Source organism: Salvelinus sp. IW2-2015, linkage group LG11 (genome assembly GCF_002910315.2).
Source record: "Salvelinus sp. IW2-2015 linkage group LG11, ASM291031v2, whole genome shotgun sequence".
Lineage (NCBI taxonomy): Eukaryota > Metazoa > Chordata > Actinopteri > Salmoniformes > Salmonidae > Salvelinus > Salvelinus sp. IW2-2015.
This window is the reverse complement of record NC_036851.1, coordinates 11,356,739-11,384,423: the sequence shown is the minus strand read 5'-3', so window position 1 is coordinate 11,384,423 and position 27,685 is coordinate 11,356,739. Positions and strand designations below refer to the sequence as shown.

Here is a 27,685-nt window from a genome sequence, read left to right as displayed (position 1 = left end):
GAGGAGAGGAATGACAGTTACAGAGAGGAGATGACAGTTACAGAAGAGGTTAGGAGTGAAAGAGAGAGGAGAGGAGATGACAGTTACAGAGTGAAAGAGAGAGGAGAGGAGATGACAGTTCAGAGTGAAAGAGAGAGGAGAGGAGATGACAGTTACAGAGGTAGAGAGAGAGGAGATGACAGTTACAGAGTGAAAGAGAGAGGAGAGGAGATGACAGATTACAGAGTGAAAGAGAGAGAGATGAGAGATGGAAGTTACAGAGTGAAAGAGAGAGGAGATGACAGTTAGATGAAAAGAGAGAGCGGAGAGGAGATGACAGTTACAGAGTTGAAAGACGAAGGAGATGACAGTTACAGAGGGAAAGAGAGAGGAGAGGGAGATTCACAGTGAAGAGTGAAAAGAGAGAGGAGATGACAGTTTACAGGAGTGAAAGAGAGAGGAGAGGGAGAGACAGTTACAGAAGTGAAAGAGAGAGGAAGATGACAGTTACAGAACAGGGAAGAGAGAGGAGAGGAGATGACAGTTACAGGTGAAAGAGAGAGGAGATGACAGTTACAGAGTGAAAGAAGAGGAGAGAGGACTGACAGTTACAGAGTGAAAGAGAGAGGAGAATGACAGTTACAGAGTGAAGAGAGAGGAGAGGAGATGACAGGTTACAGAGTGAAAGAAGAGAAGAATGAGACGGAACAGTTACAGAGTTTGAAGAGAGAGGAGAGGAGATGACAGTTACAGAGTGAAAGAGAGAGGAGAGGAGATGACAGTTACAGAGTGAAAGAGAGAGGAGAGGAGATGACAGTTACAGAGTGAAAGAGAGAGGAGAGCGGACACATAGACATGTGATGGTGGAAGATTGGTGTCGTTTTCCCGCTATGCCTCGCTGTAGCTGCCCCACCATGTTTAGGACATGGGCCAGTCCCAGCGAGATGAGCTACCAAATCAGCAGAACGGTTACCACAGATGTGTCCTCACCGTGGGGAATGAACAGGAATAGGATAGCTCTTCAATACCAATACAGTATCAGTTTTTATGGATCCATTGTACACACTCTGTTGGTACTACCCCAGGCTGTCAATCATCTGTTTGAGTGGGATGCCCTCAGAATCTCTCCCAAGGAGAGCTCTGATTGATCTGCTCTTTTCTCTCACTCTCCTCTGATTGGTGGAGTGACAGAGCTGGGGAAAATCCCTCTTCTCTTCTAATGAATAATACACTAGGACGTTCACTCTCATCGCAGAGCACTCTGGATTGACGAAGAGTCGTTTGTTAGTTGTATACCAACCTCACGACACACTTTTGGAGTCCTGCACTATCATCAGTATTGGAATGCACTTTTAGGCAGAGAGAATTATGACCCACGACTGCCTTTAGATTCCTCTGGTGATTTGAAAAAGTCTTCTCCCTGTCTCTCCTAGTAATAACCCTAGCAGGCTCGTCTTCTTCATCTGTCTCCCGTGAAGCTCAGCACAGCTCCATGGCTGTTCTCCTCCTCTGTAGGTATGCCTCAGTCCGCTCTCAGCCGCCTGCCATGATTAGCCAATAAATAACTAACTGCATGTCATAAATCAAGCCGGCGAGGCTCTGTCGCTGCGATTTCCACAGCATTCCCCCCTGACTGATCACTTCAGTGTACAGAGAGAGGAGAGTGGGAATGAATGAGGCTCTCCGTGTGGAGCAGAGCTGGAACGATGAGCCTTATTAAAACCATCGTCTGGAATATCCACAGCGTTATTTTACTGATACTTTTACATATCGTAGCTCGCCTGAGGAACAATCCTCTCATGGTGAAAAATGGCTAAATATCAGTTTGGTTTATGGTCGAGACTTAAACGATCCGTATTATTTATTAATTGTAACACTGATTCCACGTCTGCCGTTATACAAATGACACCTTCCATTGTGCTGATGATGATCCAGTCGGTTATCGCTATCTCCCCTGGGGGTAGAGAGGCACAGCCCTTAATCTCATAGCAGCACTGTAATCGAGAGAGGGGAACAATGGAGGAGGGGATTCAAATCAAATCAAATCAAATGTTATTAGTCACATGCGCCGAATACAATAGGTGTAAACCTTACAGTGAAATGCTTACTTACGAGCTCTTAACCAACAATGCAGTACAAATAAGAATAGGAAATAAAAGTAAGTAATTAAAGAGCAGCAGTAAAATAACAATAGCGAGGCTATACACAGGGGGTTAGCAGTACAGAGAATTCAATTAGACATCAGAGAGTTCGCGGAGTGGGAGCTTTGTATGCCACATACCTTTTGTGTCAACATTACTTAGCCTCTCTGTGTGTGACATTGTCCTGTAGCCTACTCCATGTCTGGGTCTGCTCTACCTAAACCTGGCCTGTCAACAGGACTCATGCTAATTAAGGAGCAGCTACATTGAGATGGAAGTTGCCTGGCCCTTCCCACAGATCTAGTACTAGACCCCAATTACTAACCTTTACCTTGAGGGGCATGAGAACATTTCTGACCCTGTATCACTGGTTGGGACCAACCTCTACCTACTCCCCGGAGAGAGAGAACACCCAGCAGGGGGCAGAAGAGAGACAGAGGGAAAGAGGGAGGAAAAGATTCACTGGGGCCATTTGAGTCTCTCTAGTCAAGTCTAGCATTCTCTGTTCTATTCTCCATCCAACAATCCCCAGCAAACCCCAGGTACACACTCCTCACCACTCCTCAACCCCCCCCCCCCACCCCCCCCCCCCCCCCCCCCCCCCCCCCCCCCCCCCCCCCCCCCCCCCCCCCCCCCCCCCCCCCCCCCCCACACACACTTCCTTGCAGGCTGGGTTTTATCGTAATCCTCATCATGGCCCTTGGCATCACACTCCGCAACCCCTGTCTGCCCGTTATCTTCGAGTGGAGAGATCGTGTCACTGTGTTGGGGGTTACTGCTCCTCTATCAAAGATGGAGGCTTGTGAGAGAGTGGAGCAGCTAGGGAGGACTGGAGCGACAGACAGGCGTACGTAAGGAGGGCACTGAGTTTGACAGCGGATAAAAGGTCCTACCTACAAACCTTATCTCAGTCAACATAGGGCCCGCTCCTGGGATGGGACTTTATCGCTGTCAGAGTTCAAGCCACATAGCCAGCAGGGCCTCAGGGTACATTTGATGCATAAAAAAACCTGGTGATAGTGTTTGGCTTGGAGTGTGAACCAGGTTGGATATCCTCCTGTGGAATATGTAATAGGGTTTAGCTCTGATAAAAGATACTAGCACTGCTGCCAGAGGTTGATTGGAATGTAGTCAGGTGCGCTCGCAGCAGGGATGAATAAAGAAGTGATTTACTCTCTTTTATCAAAACATAGCTCGTTTGTTCGATATTCTGTTTCCTAGGCTTAGTTCCATTGACCGTGTGGAAGGTTCAGAGAGAGAAAGCGAGGCAGCCAAATGGCAGATGAAGAATGAGAGCTCAGTTTCAGTGCCATCGACTGTGTTCTCCATCAATGCTATTCTGTCCCAGTGTGGCACACTGCCATCGCTCGGGCAGGGTAGAAGAGGGCAAAGGCCTCCCCCTCCCCACTGTCACTCAAGCATTTACATAAATGTCCCTTTTCCCCCAACTGTGACATTTGCATAAATCCTCAGACTGTGTGAAAACTTTGATTCAGAGTGTTGACCATAAATGGATGTTGTTTGGCTCAGAGAGGGCCGGACTGGGAGAGACGAGCAGTGGGAAAGAAGATACAACCTCTCTTGACATTCTCTTTTACTGTAGTTCCACACTGCAGTTGAATCACATTTCCCACACAGAAATACATGACACACCTCATTCTCATATTGCATCAGTCAATTCCATGGTTCTGAACCCAGGTTAACGCAAATGGAATACTGCTTTTTCAACGACAGTTCTTAAACTGAAATGTGGAAGCATCCCCCTTTTAAGTGCACTCATCTCCTCGTCCTTCAAAACAACCACTCTTCATTTCCTCCTGTCTTGCCTGTTCGTGTCCACGGTGGCCAATCTGTCAGTTCTCATTCAGCGGGCTGCTCCAGCCTCAGACAGGATGCAACATGGCTCCCCCTGGAGTGGCTCCCTGCATGTCCTGCCATACCCTGGTGTTGCTATGTAACAGCAGTCACTATGAGGAGATGTGGGGAAATCCTTGACCTAACACACGGCTGAGATCTAACAGTCAAGTGTTCCTCCTCTTCTTCTCACCCTGACGAAGGCTGATGATAGAACTATCTCACAGACTTGCAGAGACCCATCCTACTTTATCTCACAGACTTGCAGAGACCCATCCTACTTTATCTCACAGACTTACAGAGACCCATGCTACTTTATCTCACAGACTTACAGAGACCCATCCTACTTTATCTCACAGACTTACAGAGACCATCCTACTTTATCTCACAGACTACAGAGACCCATCCTACTTTATCTCACAGACTTGCAGAGAACCCATCCGTACTTTATCTCACAGACTTACAGAGACCATCCTACTTTATCTCACAGACTGACAGAGACCCATTCCTACTTTATCTCACAGACTTGCAGAGACCCATCCTACTTTATCTCACAGACTTACAGAGACCATCCTACTTTATCTCACAGACTCACAGGGACCCATACTACTTTATTTCACAGACTCAAAGGGACCCATCCTACTTTATCGCAGACTCAGGGACCCATGCTACTTTATCTCACAGACTTACAGGGACCCATCCTACGTATTCCAACAGACTTAGAGACCCTTCCTACGTTATCTCACAGATTCACAGAGACCCATCCTACTTTATCTCACAAACTTAGAGACCCATCCTACTCTATCTCACAGACTTACAGAGACCAATCCTACTTTATCTCAGAGACCCATCCTACTTTATGTCACAGATAACCATCCTACATTATTTCACAGAGACCCATTCTACTTTCTCACAGACTCAGAGACACAGTCTACTTTATCTCACAGACTTACAACGAACCAACCTTCTTTATCTCACAGACTTACAGAGACCCATTCTACTTTATCTCTCAGACTTAGTGACTCATCCTTCGTTATCACAGACTTTCAGGGACCCATGTTACTTTATCTCACAGAGTCACAGAGACCCAGCCTACTTTATCTCACAGACTTAGTGACTCATCCTATGTTATCTTGTGCTGCAGGTAGCCTAGTGGTTAGAGCGTTGGGCCTGTAACTGAAAGGTTGCTAGATCGAATCCCAGAGCTGACAAGGTAGAAATCTGTTGTTCTGCCCCTGAACAAGGCAGTTAAACCACTGTTCGTATTCCGTCATTTTAAGTAATAATTTGTTCTTAGCTGACTTGACTAGTTAAATAAAGGTGAAATAAAAAATGAAAATCTCACAGACTTACAGAGACCCATCCTACTTTATCTCAGACTTAGAGACCCATCCTGCGTTATCTCATAGACTCACAGGGACTCCTCCTACTTTATCTCAGACTTACTTATACCCATCCTACTTTATCTCAGTCTCGCAGAGACCCATCCTAAGTTCTCACAGAGACCCATTTTACTTTATCTCACAGACTCACAGAGACCCATCCTACTTTATCTCACAGACTCACAGAGACCCATCCTACTTTATCTCAAAGGGACCCATCCTAGTTTATCTCACAGACTTACAGAGATGCGTCCTACTTTATCTCAGACTCACAGAGACCCATTCTACTTTATCTCACAGACTGACAAACACCCATCCTACTTTATCTCAGACTCACAGAAACCCATCCGACTTTATCTCACAGACTCAGAGACCCATCCTACTTTATCTCAAAGGGACCATCCTACTTTCTCACAGACTTACAGAGATGCGTCCTACTTGATCTCAGACTTACAGACACCCATTCTGCTTTATCTCACAGACACAGAGACACATTCTACTTTATCTCACAGACTTACGGAGGCCCATCCTACACTATCACACAGACTTACGGAGGCCCATCCTACACTATCACACAGACTTACGGAGGCCCCATCCTACACTATCACACAGACTTACGGAGGCCCATCCTACACTATCACACAGACTTACGGAGGCCCATCCTACACTATCACACAGACTTAAGCGTTTCCAATGGTGGTTCTCTTTCTATCACTTAAGAAACGACGGACCATTCTTCCTTTCTTTCTCTTCCTCACATGCCCCTGATAGGAGCTGTTTAAATAGTTAACCATGGTATTACATCACTCTACTATTGGGAAAAATGGAAAGCATTCTAGTTTGCTGAGGATAAGTCGATATTCAATTAACCCAGGCAGACAGTCATGGTGACTGTTTATCAATAGCTCGTTTTTAACTGCACGCCTCTGGCACACTTAATTACACTTCCCATTAATAGCATCAAACTAGTGAACAAACAAACAACCACAACATTGGGCTAAGTTAGGAAAGTAGCAAGAGAGAGGAGGATAACTCTCCCTGGTTAGAGGGTTAGAGGGGAGTCTGTCTGTTGGATTCACTTCTAATGCCATAAGGCATGTCTGACATGTCTTTACATTAGAGACAGAGGAGGACCTTGTGTTAGTGAGATGCAATGATTATACATCCTCAACGTATCTGCCCTGTTATTGATGTCTATCTGGGAGGCGTTGACCCTTGACCTCCTGGAATCATTCAAAAGCCCAGTGTCTGGAAGCCCCTTCCCCACCCGGGGTCAGAACAGACAGACAGTGCTTTCCTACACACTGCCCCACCATGGCTCCCCAGCCGTCGCTGTGTTTACGCCTTGTGAACGCTAAGCAGACATGTTCAAATGTCAGACTCAAGAGACCAAACATGGGCTGATGAGACAGTTCAGTTACACAGAGACTGTTCTCCAAGCTCTGATGCTGATGGTCACACCGATTCATCATGGATGTGTAGCTTTGACCATTTTGAACAGAGATTCAATGGTTCTGATGAATTGAGATGTTAATCGGTGTACCAGGTCAGTCAGATATAACCATGCCGTATTGACTTTACTCTACCTACGCCATATATGCAATGTATTGTATGTCAGGGCGTGACAGAAATGTAAAAGTATTTTGCTAATCATAGAACTATAGTGAAAACGTGTTCTAAGGGCTCTCTGCAATGTCCTGCTGTTTTTTTATATAGATGTCCATCATTCTGCAGGCTACCTTAGAGCTAGCCTGAGGTAACAGACTACACTGGTCCTCTCTTACTCACCTCTCTCCACCTCGATCTCTCTTTTGTCTGTCTGTCCGTCTCTCGCTCTCGCTCTCGCTCTGTTTCTCTCTCTCTCTCTTACAGGGATAGTACATGTCTCCCAGCCTGAGGCCAGACTAACTGGTCGACTACTACAGTATCACAGAGAAATGATGTGTGAAAGCACCAGCAGCTGCACCACATTACATTACGGGCTTCATTTCAAACTAGGGTGTGGTGGAACTGCAGTAACCTCCCAGTGAAACTGGGATCTTGTACCAGAACTGTCTGTTATACCGACTCCCTGGTCTCGCCCTGGCCCTGCCTTTGTCTGCCACTCCATTGTGTGAATGCCAGTGAGCACTTTGGCTGTTATCACCCAACCTAGACAGTGGCTCAGAGTGACGTGTTTTTTAAAAAACATTTATCTCCCTGACTTTGTTCACAGACACAGGGAATATACATGTTTAACACTGCTCATAGAATCAATCCAGATGTATGGTTTGATCAGGGTGTTACAGAAGGGTGCTGAGTCGCAGCTATGCTGAGAAGGGTTGACGATTTCCCTCGCTATACAAAAGCAGTACATATTCAAATCCCTGTGGTTCACAAAACCGTCCATCCCTCCAAATAGGAATTGATCTGCGAGTGTTTGTTTGTTGGGCTTAAAGATTATTCTCAGACGGGTAATCCTTTGGAGCAGTCTTTAATCAAAGACATAAGCCCACAATGCTCTTTAGCTGGGGCTCAATTGGAATTCTCCCAGCCTATCCTCCTTCGTGTTGACCCTTATAAGTGAGTTGTGCCTCTCTCTCTCTGTCTGTCCTCTGCTAAGTTTGCTCTCAGGGTTAACATGTTTTTTCCTCTTAGCCGGGCTTGAGCCAGCCCCCTTTTTCTTTCCTCCGATGTGGGGGTGAGCTTTCCTGGGACAAAGGGATGTATATATAATGAATAGAAAGAGAGGGGGTGGGAGTGACAGAATGACAGCGGGTGTGTGTGTGTGTGTGTGTGTGTGTGTGTGTGTGTGTGTGTGTGTGTGAGAGAGAGCGAGCGAGAGAGAGAGAGAGAAGGAGGGAATGATATAGAGCACTTGACTAGTGTTTGTCACAGGGAGCAACATTACAGCCAAGCCCAGAGAGGTGGGGAGAGGAGGAAAGTGGGAGAAATGAGCTTTTCATCTCCCCATAAAAGAGTGGATTACTAACTCATTACAGGCTGTCTGTAGGATGTGGGATACATGATGATCTATTCTGTTGTTAAAGAGTTTGAGAAGTGGAGCTTGGCTCAGTCTAACTACCTCTATCACCCCCCACCCCACTCCCCCCAACCCCCCTCTCCCCTGGTGCTGCAGCACATGGTACGTTCCGTTTAAAAGGGTGCATGTCATCTCTCTATACGCTGGGTCCTCTCACAGAGCAGCTGCTCACAGCACATTCTCCTCGGCAGGAACACTCACTTTCCCTAAACCGCCTGCTGTGTTTGATCTTTCTCTCTCTCTCCGTCTCTCTTTCTCTCCCTATCGCACTCACTTTCTTTCTTTGGCAAAACACACATAGTCACACAGAAACAGTCTACTGGTTAGGGACAGGAGGATACTGACTGAATGCAGTAACAGGTAGACACAGCATCTCTCTCCTGGCTGAACGGAGGCGAGAGAAGAGGAACTGGCTGCTGGAATTTTTATGTGTGAAGTAAACTGTGAGGGAAGAGGAAGAGGAGGAGGAGAAGAGGGGGAGAGGGTCTCAGTCTCTTCATCCCCCAATGCTCCACTTGACACCATGCTGCTCTGTGTGGGTTTGGTCCTCAGGGGAAAATCCTTAAAATGATGGAAGACAATAAGCAGCTGGCTCAGAGGATCGATGGGGCCATCCAGTCTGCCAGTCAGGAGGTGACCAACCTGCGCTCAGAGCTGTCGGCCACCAGCCGTAGACTGGCAGAGCTGGGGGCCAGCAGCCCCCCCTCGCCCCTGGAGAACAACCACCAGCATCACCAGCACAACCACCATGACCATGACAGCCTCCGCTACCAGGGTGAGTTACACTCACTGAGTGTGTGTGAGTGTGTGCGAGTACATATACCTTTACGTGTGACTGTCTTTAAAACGAGTGTGGGAAATATTTGGGGTAACGCACAACTGGGCGTCTAGATGACTAATCTCATTCCGCTGTTCCTCCGCTAACTTATTCCTCCGCTGGATAACTCACAGCAGCCTGATAGGGAAGTGGGAGAATGGAACCAGGGCAAGTCTACTCCTGGTGTGCGTTCCCAGGCAGCGGTGGAGTCTCTGTGGGTTTCTCTGGGGCTACGCTCCCCCTGGCTCCGGCTCCGTGGTTGGCTCTTTCTCTCTCTGTCTGTGTGAGCCGGGAGACAGTTGCTCCCAGACGCTCCGGCATGAGTCTTGCGCCACAATACACTGCCATGAAGGGGAGAGGTGTGAGAGCAGTGAGCACATGGTTGATCAGGGTGATCTGGACAGTCGTACTCATGTTGCTTCATTCACGTCATAACATGCACTAGGTGGTGTCTCTTAAAGTTTGCTCATAGATGTAGTGGAGCCTATAGGATATAAGTGTGGGGGTGTTTCAGAGCCTGTGCGTTCGCTGAGCTGTGTGTGATGGGATTCATGACAGTAGGATGTAGTGGTTTGTGAGTCTGCTACTGCTTTGTCTTATTTATAGTTCCACTGAGAGCGGGCAATTGTGCATGTCAGCTACAGTATCAGTCAAAAGTTTGGACACACCTACTCATTCAAGGGTTTTTCTTAATTTTTTAAAACTATTTTCTACATTGTAGAATAACAGTGGACATCAAAACTATGAAATAACACATATGGAATCATGTAGTAACCAAAACAGTGTTAAACAAAATTCTTTGCCTTGATGACAGCTTTACACACTCTTGGCATTCTCTCAACCAGCTTCACCTGGAATGCTTTTCCAGCAGACTTGAAGGAGTTCACACATATGCTGACCACTTGTTGGCTTATTTTCCTTCGCTCTGAGGTCCAACTCATCCCAAACCATCTCAATTGGGTTGAGGTCGGGTGATTGTGGAGGCCAGGTCATCTGATGCAGCACTCCATCACTCTCCTTCTTGGTCAAATAGCCCTTACACAACCTGGAGGGCCATCCCACTAAGCGCAAACCAGATGGGATGGCGTAACGCTCAGAATGCTGTGGTAGCCATGCTGGTTAAGTGTGCCTTGAATTCTAAATAAATCAGAGTGTCACCAGCAAAGCACCCCCACACCATCACACCTCCTCCTCTATGCTTCACGGTGGGAACCACACATGCAGAGATCATCCGTTCATCTACTCTGCGTCTCACAAAGACACGGAACAAAAAATCTAAAATCTGTACTCATCAGACCAAAGGACAGATTTCCACCGGTCTAATATCCATTGCTCGTGTTTCTTGGCCCAAGCAAGTCTCTTCTTCTTCTTGGTGTCCTTTAGTAGTGGTTTCTTTGCAGAAATTCGACCATGAAGGCCTGATTCATGCAGTTTCCTCTGAACAGTTGATGTTGAGATGTGTCTGTTACTTGAACTCTGTGAAGCATTTATTTGGGCTGAAATCTGAGGTGCAGTTAATTGCCAATTTCTGAGGCTGGTAACTCTAATGAACCTATCCTCTGCAGCAGAGGTGACTCTGGGTCTTCCTTTCCTGTGGCGGTCCTCATGAGAGGCAGTTTCATCATAGCGCTTGATGGTTTTTGCGACTGCACTTACTGTAAATATACTTTAAAAGTTCTTGAAATGTTCTGTATTGACTGACCTTCATGTCTTAAAGTAATGATGGACTGTCGTTTCTCTTTGCTTATTTGCGCTGTTCTTGCCATAATATGGACTTGGTCTTTTACCAAATAAGGTTATCTTTTGTATACCAACCCTACCTTGTCACAACACAACTGATTGGCTCAAACGCATTATGAAGGGAAGAAATTCCACAAATTAACTTTTAACAAGGCACACCTGTTAATTGAAATGCATTCCAAGTGACTACCTTATGAAGCTGGTTGAGAGAATGCCAWGAGTGTGCAAAGCTGTCATCAAGGCAACAGGTGGCTACTTTGAAGAATCTAAAATCGAACACTTTATTGGTTACTACATGATTCCATATGTGTTATTTCATAGTTGATGTCTTCACTATTATAATACAATGTAGTAAAATAGTAAAAATAAAGACAAACCCTTGAATGAGGAGGTGTGTCCACACTTCTGAGTGGTACTGTAGACCATAAGGGATTCTGGTATAGTTTGCTATTGTTTTGATTCATTCAGAGAGGAGAGATGTATGAACAATACCATTAGTTCATTATTTAGCATCTGTTCGTCTGTGAGATTTCTTCTCCTGCTGTTGGGGGTGTTTCTTCTTGAGGCCTGACACCTCAAGACATCAGCTGCTGTGCACAGACGACCAAGAGGATGAAAGTTTGATGTGAGATGAAGAGACTGACGTCCTTTTAGTTTTCTGAAATTCCACAAATTGAAATTCCACAAATTAACTTTTAACAAGGCACACCTGTTAATTGAAATGCAATCCAGGTGACTACCTCATGAAGCTGGATGAGAGAATGCCAAGAGTGCGCAAAGCTGTCATCAAGCCCATGGGTGGCTACTTTGAAGAATCTCAAATATTATTTATAGATATTTTTTTGACTAGGTGTGTTCAAACTTTTGACAGGTACTGTATGTCAATGCCAGTTTGTAAGTAGGGATGTCTCGGTTGGCGTAGGCTGTGTGTTTGTCAGGTGACATCAGAGAGGAAGGGACTGACACTCCTTCCTCGTAACCTCAGGCTGTTCGGTTCCCGACTGAGCTTAGATATGCCAGGGAGGGGAACAGGAGATATTGAGCTGGTGGCTCTGTGATGCGTCGTAGGTGGCTCTGTCTTTCTGATGGTCCTCTCTGTGTGTTGGGCAGATGGTGTTGAGCAGAGCAGCAGGTGATCTCAGCTGGAGATGGTTGGCCCGCAGGGTTTAAAGCACAGCACAGAGTCGACTGGTCAGTGCGAAATATCTACCAGCTCCCCCAAGCTTGCTCTGCTTGCTTGGTTTTAAACTCTCTGTTTGAACAGGTTCCATTAGCATGTTAGCATTCCCACACTAAGTGGATGCTATCTGAGGGCCACTACAGTACACTGGGACTGTGGGAGACGGTTGGGTTCAGCGGTTGGGTTCAGAGTGTGACTCCCTCCCCTCCCTCCTTTGCAGTCATGCAGTGTTAACAGGGAGCCTTAGTTCTGCATTCTCACATTCCTCTGCATCAGGGCAGTGGTGTCATGCTTCCTGTTCCCTGGCAGGGCGGGCGGCAGGGCAGCCAGTCAGGTGACTGGAGTTATGTGAGGCTGATTAGGCAAAACCGAAACAGATACACACGTACCTCTCGCCCCACTGCATCTTGGGAAAGGAACTCGGTTAAATACTCTCACCCGGGAAAGAGAGGGGCCCACAAAGCTGAACACTTATACTGTCTTTGTTTAAGGACATCTTACAAGATGAGGCTTAAGATTGTTCATGTGTGAGACTTAGATTTCTCTGATTTCTCCTCTTAGTCAAATTTCACCACTTCGTCAGAGGAGGTATCAGATAAATCAGCTACAGCACTCAGTGGATTAAGAGATTAAGAGTTCGTGAGGTGTTCCCTTCTCCATGTCTGGGTATTTGTTAGTCTGTTTGTTAGTCCTGCCCTGAGCCGGATCAAGGCTAGCGAACAGACAAGACTTGTTAGTATGCACGGGCTGACTCCTGTAAATATATTCTACTGTGCAGAAATGGCAGGAATTTTTTACTGAGTTTCACCTCTGTGGGACCTCAATAACATCACTGACAGATGTCCAGTAAGGCTATAAAACGATAGCTCAATCTGCTTCCTTGCCCTTGGAATGCCCTTCTAAAACCAACCACTGGCTGGCATTGACACAAGATTAAATCACCACTCACCAGCCATGATGCCCTGTGACAAAGACTAGTTCCCTAACTTTGAACCCCCTTAGAAGTAGCTTCTAGGTGGCAGCCCACTGGGCACACACTGGTTGAATCAACGTCGTTTCAATGAAATAACGTTGAACCAACGTGGAGTAGACGTTGAATGGACATCGGTGCCCAGAGGGAGCAAAGCCAGTGTGTTCGTGATCTGACTCGTAGTGAATTTGCATAAATAAATAAGCCTATGTGAGAATCGGCCTGTTTTGTGCTGGTGTGTTGCACTTTGTACCACCCCTGGTAATACAGGAGTATCTATCTACAGTAGGAGGCTGCATCCACTGTGCTGTTGAATGTAACAAATGACCTGCCTTTTCCAGGTGCTGACACTAATGTATTCATCATGGGGGTGATGACCCCCTCGGCACGATTGGCCACTATACTTAATCCATCACTTGGATGTCTGCGATCTGTTTAGCATTCCTAAATGTTGCTGATGTTCCAGCGACAAATCAAATACATTACGGTCGCCCCTAATACGTGTCTGACTGGGGGGGGCTATCTGCACATCTGAGCCGGAGGAGCTGGACCAGAATGAAAACATTTCTGTCCTCTAAAATCAATGCACTGTAAGCCTATTCCAATATATGTAGTTGTGGCTGTCTGATCATCAGCCTCCTGCAGACGCTGGGTGAGCGTGCACTCATCACAGACTCATGGGAATCTGCCAATTAGACGCCATAAAGCGCCGAAGATGAAGCCGTAAAGAAGGCAGCCTTCAGGTAGTCAGAGAGACAGTTCTGTTCCGACAGGGGGAGAATACATCTGACTTATAACAGGCTGGATTGTGCTGAATACCAGGGGAAATAGCTGTAATATGGGCTGTATGTTACACCTGCCACAGGGGCTGTCGGTCATGGTCAAGGTTGGAGTGAGGGATTGGGGATTTAACTTGGAAGCATTGTTCAGGTTTTAATCTGATCTGAGACAGTTCTTGGTGGGCCTGAGAAATGGTCCGAATTTTAGGGTAAGGGTTCAATTGTGGCATTAGTGATGTAGTTGGAATGAAGGACAAGCTATACTCTCTGCACCCTACTGAAGCATGGAGAGGATTGTGGACTTTTACCGGCTGAAAGACCCCTTTCGATAGTGCACATGCTTCTAGTCAGTTTGAAAGGGAATAACCTCCAACACTTCTTAATACAAAGTAATTTATACTCAACTTTTCTCTGCAGATGAGAGAAGTGAAACCATGTTAGTTTATGCTGCCTACAGAGCCCTGTGAGGAAGACTAGTTCTCACCATCTGGCCTGAGTTTGGTAGAGGCTCCAGCTCTCTCATTACCTCATGGTGCTCTGGAGCAGTAGAACTAAAGGCTGGGAACAGAGCTGCAGGGGAAAGCCCCACCTCCTCACCCCCTCTCTCCCCCTTCTCTCCTGGGACCACCCGCCTTCCTGTTCCCTCTCCACAGAGAAAGTATGCCCTGTGCTGAGCCAGAACCTCCCTCTCCTCCCCCACCCTCCTAACTCCCTGCCTGGCCTCCCCCAGCCACGCCCTGTCTGTGGCCAATGCAGCGTGAGAGGAACTGTGTCCAAACAATAGCCAGAGGCAAGGCTGGCCTCTCTGTCTCTTTCTCTTTCTCCCTCTCTTTCTCTCTTGCTCTTTTTCTCTCTCTCTACCCCTCTCTCTCTCTCTCTCTCTCTCTCTCTCCAGAGGAAGGGCTAATCATCCCTTCAGCTCACAGAGAGCTCCAGGGGCTCCAGCTCCATTGCTAGCCCAGCCCCGAGGCACTGAGGCAGTGAGGCATCACCTCACTGGGGAAGAATGGGAGCTGGACCCCTATGATGTTGACCATGGCCTTGTGTGATGAGAGGGAGACACCTGCAGATCGAAGAGCTATTTTCTTCTTGAGAAATACAGTAAAACCTTACTCGGGGTTTGATGAATTGGGAATTGAAGAAATTAGATTTTGCTGCAATACTTTCATTGAAATTCGGATTTCATGTATAGAATACAGGTCTGCAAAATCAATTGCACATATGCAGTTTAGTGTCTCTCTTGACTAGACTAGTAGGATTTGTGTTTACATTGTCAGCCGTTGTTCTACAGTGTCTGGTAGTGGCTTGTAATACATAATGACTCTATTGTTGTCTATCTGTTCCCTCTGTTAATAAGGCTAGGCCTGGTAATGAGTCCATTGAGACTGAGCCAGGCACGTTGCAGACAGACAGGCCTGTATCAGTGTGAACAGTAGTACATGCAAATTGATGGAGTGATGATGAACAGAGATGTTCCATCCCGACTACAAGATGTTTAGGTGTTTTTGAGGAGGAAGCCGGCTGGGTGCAGGTTCCTGTTTATGTTCAGGTAGGGATAGTCAAGACATGCGAGATGGGGATTACAGTGCCTTGCAAAAGTATTCATCCCCCTTGGCATTTTTCCTATTTTGTTGCATTACAACCTGTAATTTAAATATATTTTTATTTGGATTTCATGTGATGGACATACACAAAATAGTTCAAATTGGTGAAGTGAAATGAAAAAATATTAAAATGGAAAAGTGGTGTGTGCATATTTATTCACCCCCTTTTCTTTGAAGCCCCTAAATAAGATCTGGTGCAACCAATTACATTCAGAAGTCACATAATTAGTTAAATACAGCCCACCTGTGTGCAATCTAAGTGTCACATGATCTCAGTATATATACACCTGTTCCCGAAAGGCCCCAGAGTCTGCAACACCACTAAGCAAGGGGCACCACCAAGCAAGTGGCACCATGAAGACCAAGGAGCTCTCCAACAGGTCAGGGACAAAGATGTGGAGAAGTACAGATCAGGGTTGTGTAATAAAAAAAAATATCAGGAACTTTGAACATCCCACTAAGCACCATTAAATCCATTATAATTTTTTTTTTAAGAATATGGCACCACAACAAACCTGCCAAGAGAGGGCCGCCCACCAAAACTCACAGACCAGGTAAGGAGGGCATTAATCAGAGAGGCAACAAAGAGACCAAAGACAACCCTGAAGGAGCTGCAAAGCTCCACAGCGGAGATTGGAGCATCTGTCTATAGGACCACTTTAACTGTACATTCCACAGAGCTGGGCTTTACGGATGAGTGGCCAGAAAAAAGCCATTGCTTAAAGAAAAAAATAAGCAAACACGTTTGGTGTTCGCCAAAAGGCGTGTGGGAGACTCCCCAAACATATGGAAGAAGGTACTCTGGTCTGATGAGACTACAATTGAGCTTTTTGGCCATCAAGGAAAACGCTATGTCTGGCACAAACCCAACACCTCTCATCACCCCGAGAAAACCATCCCCACAGTGAAGCATGGTGGTGGCAGCATCATGCTGTAGGGATGTTTTTCATCGACAAGGACTGGGAAACTGGTCAGAATTGAAGGGATGATGGATGGTGCTAAATACAGTGAAATTCTTGAGGGAAACCTGTTTCAGTCTTCCAGAGATTTGAGACCGGGACGGAGGTTCACCTTCCAGCAGGACAATGACCCTAAGCATACTGCTAAAGCAACACTCGAGTGGTTTAAGGGGAAACATTTAAATGTCTTGGAATGGCCTAGTCAAAGCCCAGACCTCAATCCAATTGAGAATCTGTGGTATGACCTAAAGATTGCTGTACACCAGTGGAACCCATCTGACTTTAAGGAGCTGGAGCAGTTTTGCCCTGAAGAATGGGCAAAAATCCCAGTGGCTAGATGTGCCAAGCTTATAGAGACATACCCCAAGACACTTGCAGCTGTAATTGCTGCAAAAGGTGGCTCTACAAAGTATTGACTTTGGGGGGGGATGAATAGGTATGCACGCTCAAGTTTTCAGTTTTTTTGTGTTATTTCTTGTTTGTTTCACAATATAACATATTTTGCATCTTCAAAGTGGTAGGCATGTTGTGTAAATCAAATGATACAAACCCCCCAAAAATATATTTTAATTCCAGGTTGTAAGGCAACAAAATAGGAAAAATGCCAAGGGGGATGAATACTTTCGCAAGCCACTGTATGTTTACGTTTTTGGGTCCATATTGGTTTAGTCACCATCATTCAATTGAAGGTCCGGGTTGACAAGGCATAGGGGTTAGTGAAGAGGTGTAAAGTGGAATGTGTGGATTCCATTGGGGTCAAAAGTTCCTGATGAAAAGTGACCTCGACTTGATTTGGGATTGATGGAGTTGGAAGACAGGGAGAGTCAGAAATGTGTCCCTCTTTCTACCTGGTGAGGGGACATACCTCCCTTCTGGGACCCTGCCTGCTCTGCCTGGTGAGGGGCCACATTTCTCCCTCTGGGGCCCTGCCTGGTGAAGGGCCACATTTCTCCCTCTGGGGCCCTGCCTGGTGAGGGGCCACACTTCTCCCTCTGGGGCCCTGCCTGCCCTGCCTGATGCTGCAGCTGGTGATGGTAGCTCTTCTCTTCAGCTGGACAGCAGATGGCCTCGGTGGCAACGCCAGGCAGCCAATGACATCAACTGCTTCTTAATGGAGCCGACTGAGTCTGAGGCTGGCAGTGGAGCAGAACCAAGAGTGAGGAGACACACTGAGCCAAGCTGATACTTTCACATGTTGGAGTTGGAAGTGAGCGAAAGTCAATTCAAGGAGAAACTAAGAGTGTTTTTGAACCATACAATTAACTATTTGATACTGTAGATTCCTTCCCATTATAATTCCCTGCCATTGTGATGATTTTGTTAATATGCTTTAACCACAGTTTTACATAGATAGCTAGATGCCTCCATTTCTAGTAAATTAATTTCATTCATGAAAGACAACGTTTTATTGGTTTTCCACTCTTCTCTAATTCTATTCCGCATCCCACATGAGTTAGCTGAATAGTTAAGACATGGTTTAATGGGGACTTCCTGGGTCTGTTGTGGTCATGGCTGGGTCACGACTGTCTGTCTGAGGATGCCCTTTATTAGCTGGGACTAGGACTGAGCTGGGGCAGCTGCTGCTGTTGCTGCATGGGAAGATTCCTCCGTTCTCCCCCTCTTCAGTTCCCTCCCTCTCTTCAGTTCCCTCCCTCTCTTCAGTTCCCTCCCTCTCTTCAGTTCCCCTCACTTGGCCCCCTCATCATAACATTATCAGCAGTGACACACTGCATAGTTCCTTTCCCGACGATGGGGGGAGAAAGGAGCTTTGCTACAGGAAATGAGGCAATAAGCATCCTTCATGTCCTTTCTGTCTTGGTGGGAACCTGGGGTTTATTACGCCCCATATTTCAGAGCGGAGGGTTTGTTTTATGTATTGGGTGAAATAATGCTTCCTGTTCCGGTTTATGCAATCTGTAGCAAATGTGTATCTGGAGAGGATCAGGAGGTGGGTCCAGGAAGGGGGTAGCTATCTCACTGAGGATGGGTCGGCCCTGTTACTGTGTGATTGTGATTGTAGGAGACGCTGCTTTAACTAGGGGGACTGGGGCTGATGCAGGTGCCTGCCTTGGTCTATGCGTGACTTAACACTGATGAGATGAGAGCAGACAGATTGAGTGTGTTCCTCTGTGGGGGATGGTAAAGAGAGGGTGGGGGGGGGGGGGGGGGGGCATCTCTCAAGGAACTGGCGCTTCTCTAATGATATGGGCAGGACAGGCCTATGTCCAGAGGCAAGTGGACCATGATGATACAAACCACTCTGGGATTCTGCTGTGTTAGACATATTAGACAGAGTGGGAGCAGAAGGCAGGGACAAGGAGGCAAAGAAATGTTTAACAGTGAAGTCCAGTCCAGTGCACTCCCTTGAGTGGGTGTAGCGTGGCCATGTGATGGAACTCTCCCTCTCTCCCTCCCTCTCTGCCTCCCTCCCCTCTCCCCGTCTTTCTCGTCCTCTCCACGGGAGGCCCAGATAATGATCCCATGTTTAAGAATCCAGCTCCCCTTTCTCCTCCCTGTCTCCCCCTCACCAGCTCCACACATCTAACCCTCCGTTTTCACCTTAAATCATCCAAATCTTTGTTGAGTCCAGACTTCAAACGGCTGTAACTTAGTGAGAGTTTGGGTGGAAGGATCGGGCATGCAGGCGCTCCTCTGAACAGTCCCTCAGCTCATCCTATTAAAATGCCTCATTGCTTTGGCAGAGGAGCCTTTTATTGCTGCTGGTACATATTGTTGCCTTGGCTGCAGTATAAATCCCTTCTCCAATGAGCAGTGACTTACTGCATGCGCAGGAAAATGAGTTTGAGGAAGTGCAGAGGCTGAGCCCCCTGCAACCAGGGGACACAATGCGTGGCATTCCAACCATAGCACCGCCTGGAGTTTGCTGAATGGCATTGGCACTTGGATTTGGACCGGTGCTATTGTCATATGACACAAAAATAGAGGTGAGTTTGGCCTTTGAAAGAACAATGCAGAAAATCCCTCATACCTACTTGTAAAAGATGGTGGTGGATCTTTGATGTTATGGGCCTATTTTGCTTCCACTTGTCCCTGGGGGCTTGTTAAGGTCGATGGCATCATGAACTTTACCAAGTACCGGGACATTTTAGCCAAAAACCCGGTAGCGTCTGCCAGGAAGCTGAAACTTGGCCACAGTTGGATCTTCCAGCAAGACAATAACCCCAAGCACACATCAAAATCCACAAATAAATGGTTAATTGATCACAAAATCACTATTTTGCAACTGCCATCTCAGTCTCCCGACTAGAACCCCATTGAAACCTGTGGTTTGAATTGAAGAGTACAGTCCATAAGTGGAGACGAAGGATATCAAGGATCTGGAAAGATTATGTATGAAGGAATGGTCTAAAATCCCTTCCAATGTTTTCTCCAATCTCATAAAACATTTTAGAAAAAGGCATAGTATTGAAAACAGGGGTGCCAATCATTTTGACCCCTATCTTTTTGTACTTGTTAAACAAAATATATTTTTCTGAGCTATTGTATTAGTATAAAGGAATAACAATGTATTTTTTTGTTGTTGCATACAATATAGTATTTGTATTCTTTATTTTATACAGTCTTTTTTGCTCATCTTTATCACGGGTGCCAATCATTCTAGACCCCACTGTATATGCAAAAAAAAACATTTCCAATTCACACATGCGTATTAATACACACTTGACATGTGTGAAATAGGACAAATATAAGCACCCACCAAATAATTATTATTACACACACACACACACCAGACCCGACTGTGTTCAACTTCAAGGATAGCCCGAGGGCTGAATCGTGACTTGAAAAATGCTCAGCGTAACTCAAACCTTCACAACAATCCTCCGTTGACATCGATTCATGATTTATACGAAAGTTGGAGTTAGCCACTCATACATCAAGTCCAGGTGTCAGGCTAAGTGCATGCTGGTTTGCACTGCATCCCTACTGTCATTCACAGAAAATTTGGTTAGATTTGTTTTACCGAAATGAATGCCCATGGAGTCATGTTGGGCACTTCTAATTGACCTCCCATAGAGTTCTTTGAGATACCTACTCTCCTCCCAGACTACAGCAGACAGTGTTGATGTTTTAAACACTGCACCCCACTGCTCACTGCACCAGTCTGTTCACAATACCCCTGTAACGAATCAAATATAAGTTAGGAGAAATCAATTTGAGTAACTTTATAGGACAACAACCATGATTTAATGATTCTGATACTGTGTGCACCTTGAAAGTTTGAGGCATTTTTTTTTTGGTGTGTCGTAAAGTCATGCTCTATTTTCCATCACTTGAAATCTGAAAATCTTTTGACACGTCGTTATTACAGGAGTCTCTTCCTCCTTTTCAATTGTGTTTGTCTGCCGCTGAAATGCGTTAGCAGGTTTCCCCGTTTTTTTATGCCGAGGAGACTCTACACAAATATTTACCTGGACCCCAATTACCCTGACATTATGACGGCACACAAGACACACACACAACCACACAACCACACACACAGTTTATCTTCTCTGAGGCCTATGTTCCTGTATGTCTGTAAATGGAATGTGTTTATACTGTCTGTCTGCCTGCCTCCTCAAACCAGATGTGTTTACTTACTATTACCCCAGGAGGTTGAAACATGAACTATTTGGAAGACAAAGTTCAGACAGTTGTGGTCAAGAACTCGTGAGCTAACTAATCCTTGTCAGGTCGTTACATCCATCCCTATCCTCTCCCACTAATGTTACTACACTCCAATTGTATAAATACACTCCAACTTCAGGCAGTTGAGATGGCCTACTGACATCCAAATCAGACTATCCCCTTTAATATCAACACTAACCATCCACCTAAACTCCACACTCCAATTCCTACCCTAAATACAGACTTCCTGCCCTTTATTCTACTGTAACGCCCAGCCAGGCATACCCAGCCCTCAGTCTCAGAGACCGTGCTTAGTTCCTATTCTAAACCCTCCCACTCCATCCCTCTCCCATTATTATTCTGGGGGCCCGCCCTCTACTGTTGCCCGTATTGGCCTTCTCAAAGTCAGGCTCATAGCAGCTCCTTAGAGGACAGATTCTAGTGGGTAGAATCTTCCATTCTGGCAACCGAACAATGAATTCCATTCAGCATGGCCGTTCCAACCGGTGGGTGTGTGGTTTCGGGGGGATTCAGACTGAAGGGTTTCCCACAAACCCCTCTAATTAACCACGACCAGAGACTCAGCTGCTCGCTCCGTCCAGAAATGTGCTCCCCAAACCAGAACTGCTTCTGTTCCATCCAGCCTGCTCTGTGAAACCCTTCCATATTTCCACAGGCGGGCAAATGTGCAGTGTACCAGAGAGAGAGAGAGAGAGAGAGCTGATGGGAATGAAACTTCAAATTGGTCTATTTCCCCCAAATTACATGGTGAAGGTTGGGCCATCAAAGCCTGTATATGCTGAGGAGAGATGGAAGATGCTGTCTGTCTGTCTGCCTCTCTGTCTTGAGGAGGGAGATAAATTCTTCCATGGTTATTCCATGGTGTGTGAGCTGAGACAGACGTTATTACTTTCCCTTTTATAAGGTTAATGTGTGCCCCAGGGCAAGAGCATGCCGGCTCAATCGTCCACATGAGAGGAGAGGAGTGTGGGTAATTTACTGTGCGTGGCTGGTGGCTCAGTGAGGCAATCTGGAGAGAGGAGACGGGAGAAGGGAACCACCCTCCATGGTCTCACTGCTCCTAATGGACCAACAGGCTGGGGTTGGAGGAAGGAAGAGAAGGATTGATTTTTAGAGCAGTCCATAAAGCATGGTACCTCAGTACTGTTATAACAATGGCAAACACAGGCATCATTAGGCTGTTATTAGGGCTGGGGGGGTGGTCTGAGAGGTAGGGGGAGATGTCAGGACTGGGGGTAATTTACAGGTGGGATAAAAACACACCTGCAGTCCCAAGGCAAAGTCTTTCCCTGGCTAGAGTGCTCTGTTTTTACCCAGTTAGCTGCAAGAGCTGGAGGAGCTGTGTGTGCATGCATGTATGTGTGTTTGTGTCTCCTTAGTTTGGTCGCACACACACGGAACAACATGACCCACATTAGCTGAATTCCCTCGGTGACAGCCTGAGATGTGTTTTCAACCCTGTTCTCCCAGAGAGAATGTCATTTTCAAAGGGTGTGAAAACGCAACAAGCTCACATGAGTAGAGAGAGAGAGAGCGAGAGAGAGAGAAAGTATTTAAATTGATGCGAAGAGAGGAGACAGAGATAGACTTCACACTGTAACAAGAGGGAAGTGGAGAGCAGCACCTCTCATGGGTGAGGTAACAGGTTATAGTATTGAGTCTCACAGCATATGAAGAGGATGGGAACATTTTAATGATTCAGAAATTGTGTTCTGTCTCCTGATTGACACTATTAGACTGAACCCCCCTCCTCCCTCCCCAGCAATACCACAGTTATCCCGTGGTAGGGCAGTGGGTTAATGACCTGACTGCAGAGCTGAAGCTTGCAGGTTCAATCCCACATATTCTTTAACCATGTTTCTATTGAAAAGCGCTAAAAGAGAGGATGTCTTCATTTCTTCAGATTTATAAAATCAGAAATGGAATAAGCGTAGATAATAAAACATTGTGTAAAAATGTAATATGTTCAACTTTTTTTAATTTGAAACGTACCTGATATAATTCCTACTTTGAAGTTCTTGATATGGTCCTCCTGTCTTATTTTTCATGATCTGAAAAGCAAAAGTGATCCTAGATCAGTACTCATAGTCTATATCTGGGCCCAGGGGTACGCAGCATATAAAGAGTATGATGGTGAATAACCCAGTTACCAGTATTTCCCTGTGTTAGTTAAGGCTAAAAAGGAAGCATGGAATTCCTGATCGACCGTTCTGCCATGGCTATATACTGAAAAAATAAGATGTAAGAGCGCTTCCCTGCTGGTACAGAGGATAAAAGACCTGGCTTAGGAACCAAACATTTAAGGTTCAAACCCCACATTTTTTGATTGTCAGCATATGAAGTGTAAAAAAGATGGTTGTGTTTGTATTATTAAATGCTGTTCATTCAATTAAAATGGCATGTGTCTATATATCACCTTCAAATGCAAAGTGTCATTAAATCTGGAGAGAAACATAATGGGGATGTATTCCAATCTGCTTTCTGATGCTTTTAAGGAGCTACACATTTGCATGCTGAGAATGTTGTGGTAATATTAGGTCAAACTTAAACATAACATTTTCGAAATGTTAAACCGAAAACGAATGAAAACTATGAACGTGATAAAAACGGACTTGTGGAACATTGTGCAACGTTGTGGGAATGTAAAGTGCAGCCTATGCGAATATCAAAAGGATATTCTTGCAACAACCTAGACAACTCCCATAACCTAATTAAATGTTCTGGGAACTGTTAAAGAACTTAGGCCAGGTGTTCTGTCACTATTCGTACAACATTGTAGGAATGTCCTGTGTAACCTAACTTAAACATTGTATGAATGTCATCAAAACTGAGCTTGTTTTGGGAACCTATCTCTCATAATGTACCCAGACTTTCCCCACAACCTAAATAAATGTTCTGGGAACCTTTAAAGAACTCAGGAAGGCTGTTCTGTCAACCTTCTTGCAACATCAAAGGAATGTTTTGTGCACCCTGATACAAACATTCTCTGAATGTCAGCACAAACGGACAGTTTTAGTGTCTCTTGTCATATCCCAGAAATATTACCACAGCCTAAAGAAACATTCTGGGAACCTTTTAAAGAACAGACGAAATATACAAACATTCTATAATCATCAGCACGCCTGGACAGTTTTTGTGATATGAGAACATTTGCCAGGACCTAATGAATGTTCTAGGGACTTTCACAGAACCAATTTTGGTTTTCTGGGGAGTGTTGACCTTTTCAGAAAGTCAATGAGAGCCCAATCAGGTTTATGCTGGTTTCACAATGTTCCCATACTGCCTGGCTGGCCTTTATGAATAAATAAAGTTCAAGTACCTGCATAGAACAGTGCTGCAGCAGTAGGTGAAGTCATTATCAGTCTACTCTAGATGATCAGGTTTGTAATCATTTCAGTGAACGTGCTGTACGGTATTGTATAGTAAAGCATGTACGAGACGTACGGTTTAGGACATGTGGTTCTTTGCCCATCAGACTTGGCGATCAGTTTCCCCTCTGAGAGTAAAGATAGCTGCTCTTTCTGCACCCCATGTGTTTACATTTCAATTACTGTCTTATTGGCGTCTGACAAGCCAACACATTTTTACCAATCTATCTAACTGGCCTCTCCCATTCCAAACCCAATTCTTAATCCAAACCAGAGGGGGAATTCCTGGATCCTGTTGTGGAATCAAACATCTCTCCACAATAATTACATACACATGTCAAGGAGGTTTTATGATCCACAAGTTTTGTAAAGTGTTTTTGGAAGTGGGAATGTGGGAATTTAGTTTCCCGCCAAGTGTGTCGTCTGTCCTATGCAGATGCAGTGTTTAGACAGCTTGAGTAAGGCCATACACACATTCCATTAGTGTGTGACGTTCGTTCAGTTTGTAGTGAGCAGTCCAGCATTTGGAGTGTTATCTTTGTTAATGTCCTCCATCATGTCAATGTCAATGTGACATTAGTGTTAAGCCTTTGTCGACTTGTCATTAGTGTTAAGCCTTTGTCGACGTGTCATTAGTGTTAAGCTTTGTCGACGTGACATTACTGTTAAGCCTTTGTCGACGTGTCATTAGTGTTAAGCCTTTGTCGACGTGACAGTAGTGTTAAGCCTTTGTTAACGTGACAGTAGTGTTAAGCCTTTGTCAACGTGACAGTAGTGTTAAGCCTTCGTTGAAGTATCATTAGTGTTAAGCCTTTGTCGGCGTGTCATTAGTGTTAAGCTTTGTCGACGTGACATTACTGTTAAGCCTTTGTCGACGTGTCATTAGTGTTAAGCCTTTGTCGGCGTGTCATTAGTGTTAAGCCTTTGTCGGCGTGTCATTAGTGTTAAGCCTTTGTCGACGTGACAGTAGTGTTAAGCCTTTGTCGACGTGACAGTAGTGTTAAGCCTTTGTTGACGTGACAGTAGTGTTAAGCCTTTGTTAACGTGACAGTAGTGTTAAGCCTTTGTCAACTTGACAGGAGTGTTAAGCCTTCGTTGAAGTATCATTAGTGTTATGCCTTCGTTGACGTGTCATTAGTGTTAAGCCTTCGTTGATATGTCATTAGTGTTAAGCCTTTGTCGACGTGACATTAGCGTTAAGCCTTTGGATATGTTTGGATCTTTCTTTGTGGAGTTGTAATGGTGGTTGTTTTAGTGGCTTTGACATTGGTGGGTTTGTCAGTGTGTGCCATTTGCTTTGTGACGGTGCTAGTTATGCCTCTTGAGTCTTCACTGTTGAAGTGGCATTCAAGTACTTTGTTTCTTTCACCAGAAGTTGGCTAGCTCAGTCACATTTTCAATTCTCTGTGTGTTTTCTTGCAAACTTGTGTTTCTTTATTTTCCATTTCTTTGTTCGTGTTGTTCAGAACTTTAAAACAACAGCCTTGTCCAAAGTTGATTTATTATCCTTTACAAGCACAGATGGTATTTGTTGTATTTGATGGGAAAATATACTTGGCTGTGGCCTGCTTTTCCGGCACTATTGGGGAGAGAGACGGAGAGGGATGGAAAGAGAAAGAGAGAGCGAGAGATAATACAAAAAGAATGATGTATGTGGGTAATGGACTGTTCAATGACAGAGCAGCCCTGATGCAGTTTAGGGCGGTGCATTCTCTGTAGATGACCACGCAGAATACCAAACAATAAGACAATTAAGATTAGACGATTACTCCAATTCTAGTAACAAGATTTCTCTCTGGAATATGTCTTAATTGACACGGTCAAGGAAGAGAACCATGTCCATTCAGAGAACTGAGAACTGTCATGCATCTTTCATCAGCTGGTGATGTATAGATTATATTACATTTTTTCTCAAGAGTCGTTGTGCTAGTGGGGGTGTTGGGAGGATATGTGTGTGCATGTGTGTGCATGTGTGTGTGTGTTTGTGTGAATTATGCAGCCCTGGAGCCTTCAGTGCTAATGTGATGAGCAGTGCAGCAGCCGAGGGGCGCGTGCTTCACCATTGTGCGAGACAAGTAATGAGTGTATGGTAATATGCATGCAGACTTTAATTGGGCGAAATGAGCGGGCTGAAGAGGCTACTCCATCATGATGTGGATGAGTAGAGAGGCAGGTGACAGAGAGTGGAGAAAGAGCTAATAGGTTTCCTTTCATCCCTCTGCTGCTCCTGTCTGTCCATATGTCTCTAGCAGGCAGCTGCATGAAGCCACTGGAACGTTATTGCCTCAGTTGTTGACTTGAGATTGATAATGAAAGGACCGTTCTGATAATGAAAGGACCGTTCTGAAGAAGGGAAAAAACTCTCTCAGAGAAAAAGGCTCCCTTCTTGGGATGTCTATAATCCCAGCTCTCACTCTTTCATGTAACGACTGTGTGTGTAACGTCAGAGGTGTAACGTCAGAGGTGTAACGTCAGAGGTGCAACGTCAGAGGTGCAACGTCACAGGTGTAACGTCAGAGGTGTAACGTCAGAGGTGTAACGTCAGAGGTGTAACGTCAGAGGTGTAACGTCAGAGGTGTAAAACGTCAGAGGTGTAACGTCAGAGGTGTAACGTCAGAGGTGTAACGTCAGAGGTGTAACGTCAGAGGTGTAACGTCACAGGTGTAACGTCAGAGGTGCAACGTCAGAGGTGCAACGTCAGAGGTGCAACGTCGGAGGTGTAACGTCGGAGGTGTAACATCACAGGTGTAAGTTATTTGTACAGTATATGTGTACCTTTCAGTGTGCACTGGTGTTTTACGTGGTCAAACAATGTCACATTGCAGTTCCCAAAGGGCCTTACTAACTGACATCTATAGATGGCTGCAGGTTCAACTAATTCTCACTTTCAGCACACACACACACACACACCCCTGGCTGACTGAATGTCTTGCAGGGATGGAAGCTGAAGTGTCTGATAACTTCGCTAGTCATTATCGTTAATGGCAGTGATTATCACATTCAAGGGTGGTTCTCGGTTTGCTCTGCCTAAGATGACATACTGGACTATAGTTGCGCTACTGCAGGATGAGTGGACCTGGATCTACTACTAGATGTGTACCAGGAGTGTTGTATGGTGAGATATGTGCATAGACTCCTACTCAGAATCCCTTTAACACCGCTGTCTCTGATTTAAAATTTCAAAGGATTACAACAATATTGTAGGAGGCATTTACATATGGCGCCGTGTCACACTCATGTCTT

The 27,685-nt window shown here is 45.5% G+C and overlaps 1 protein-coding gene across 1 annotated transcript in view; it reads left to right on the top strand.

Annotated features, from left to right (window-relative positions):
* LOC111969805 (kazrin-like) overlaps positions 1–27,685 on the top strand; it is a 156,591-nt gene that overhangs the window by 50,901 nt on the left and 78,005 nt on the right. The window contains exon 3 of the mRNA XM_023996072.2: positions 8,931–9,153. Within this exon, the coding sequence (XP_023851840.1) occupies positions 8,931–9,153 (223 nt within the window). The remainder of the gene's footprint in view (positions 1–8,930; positions 9,154–27,685) is intronic.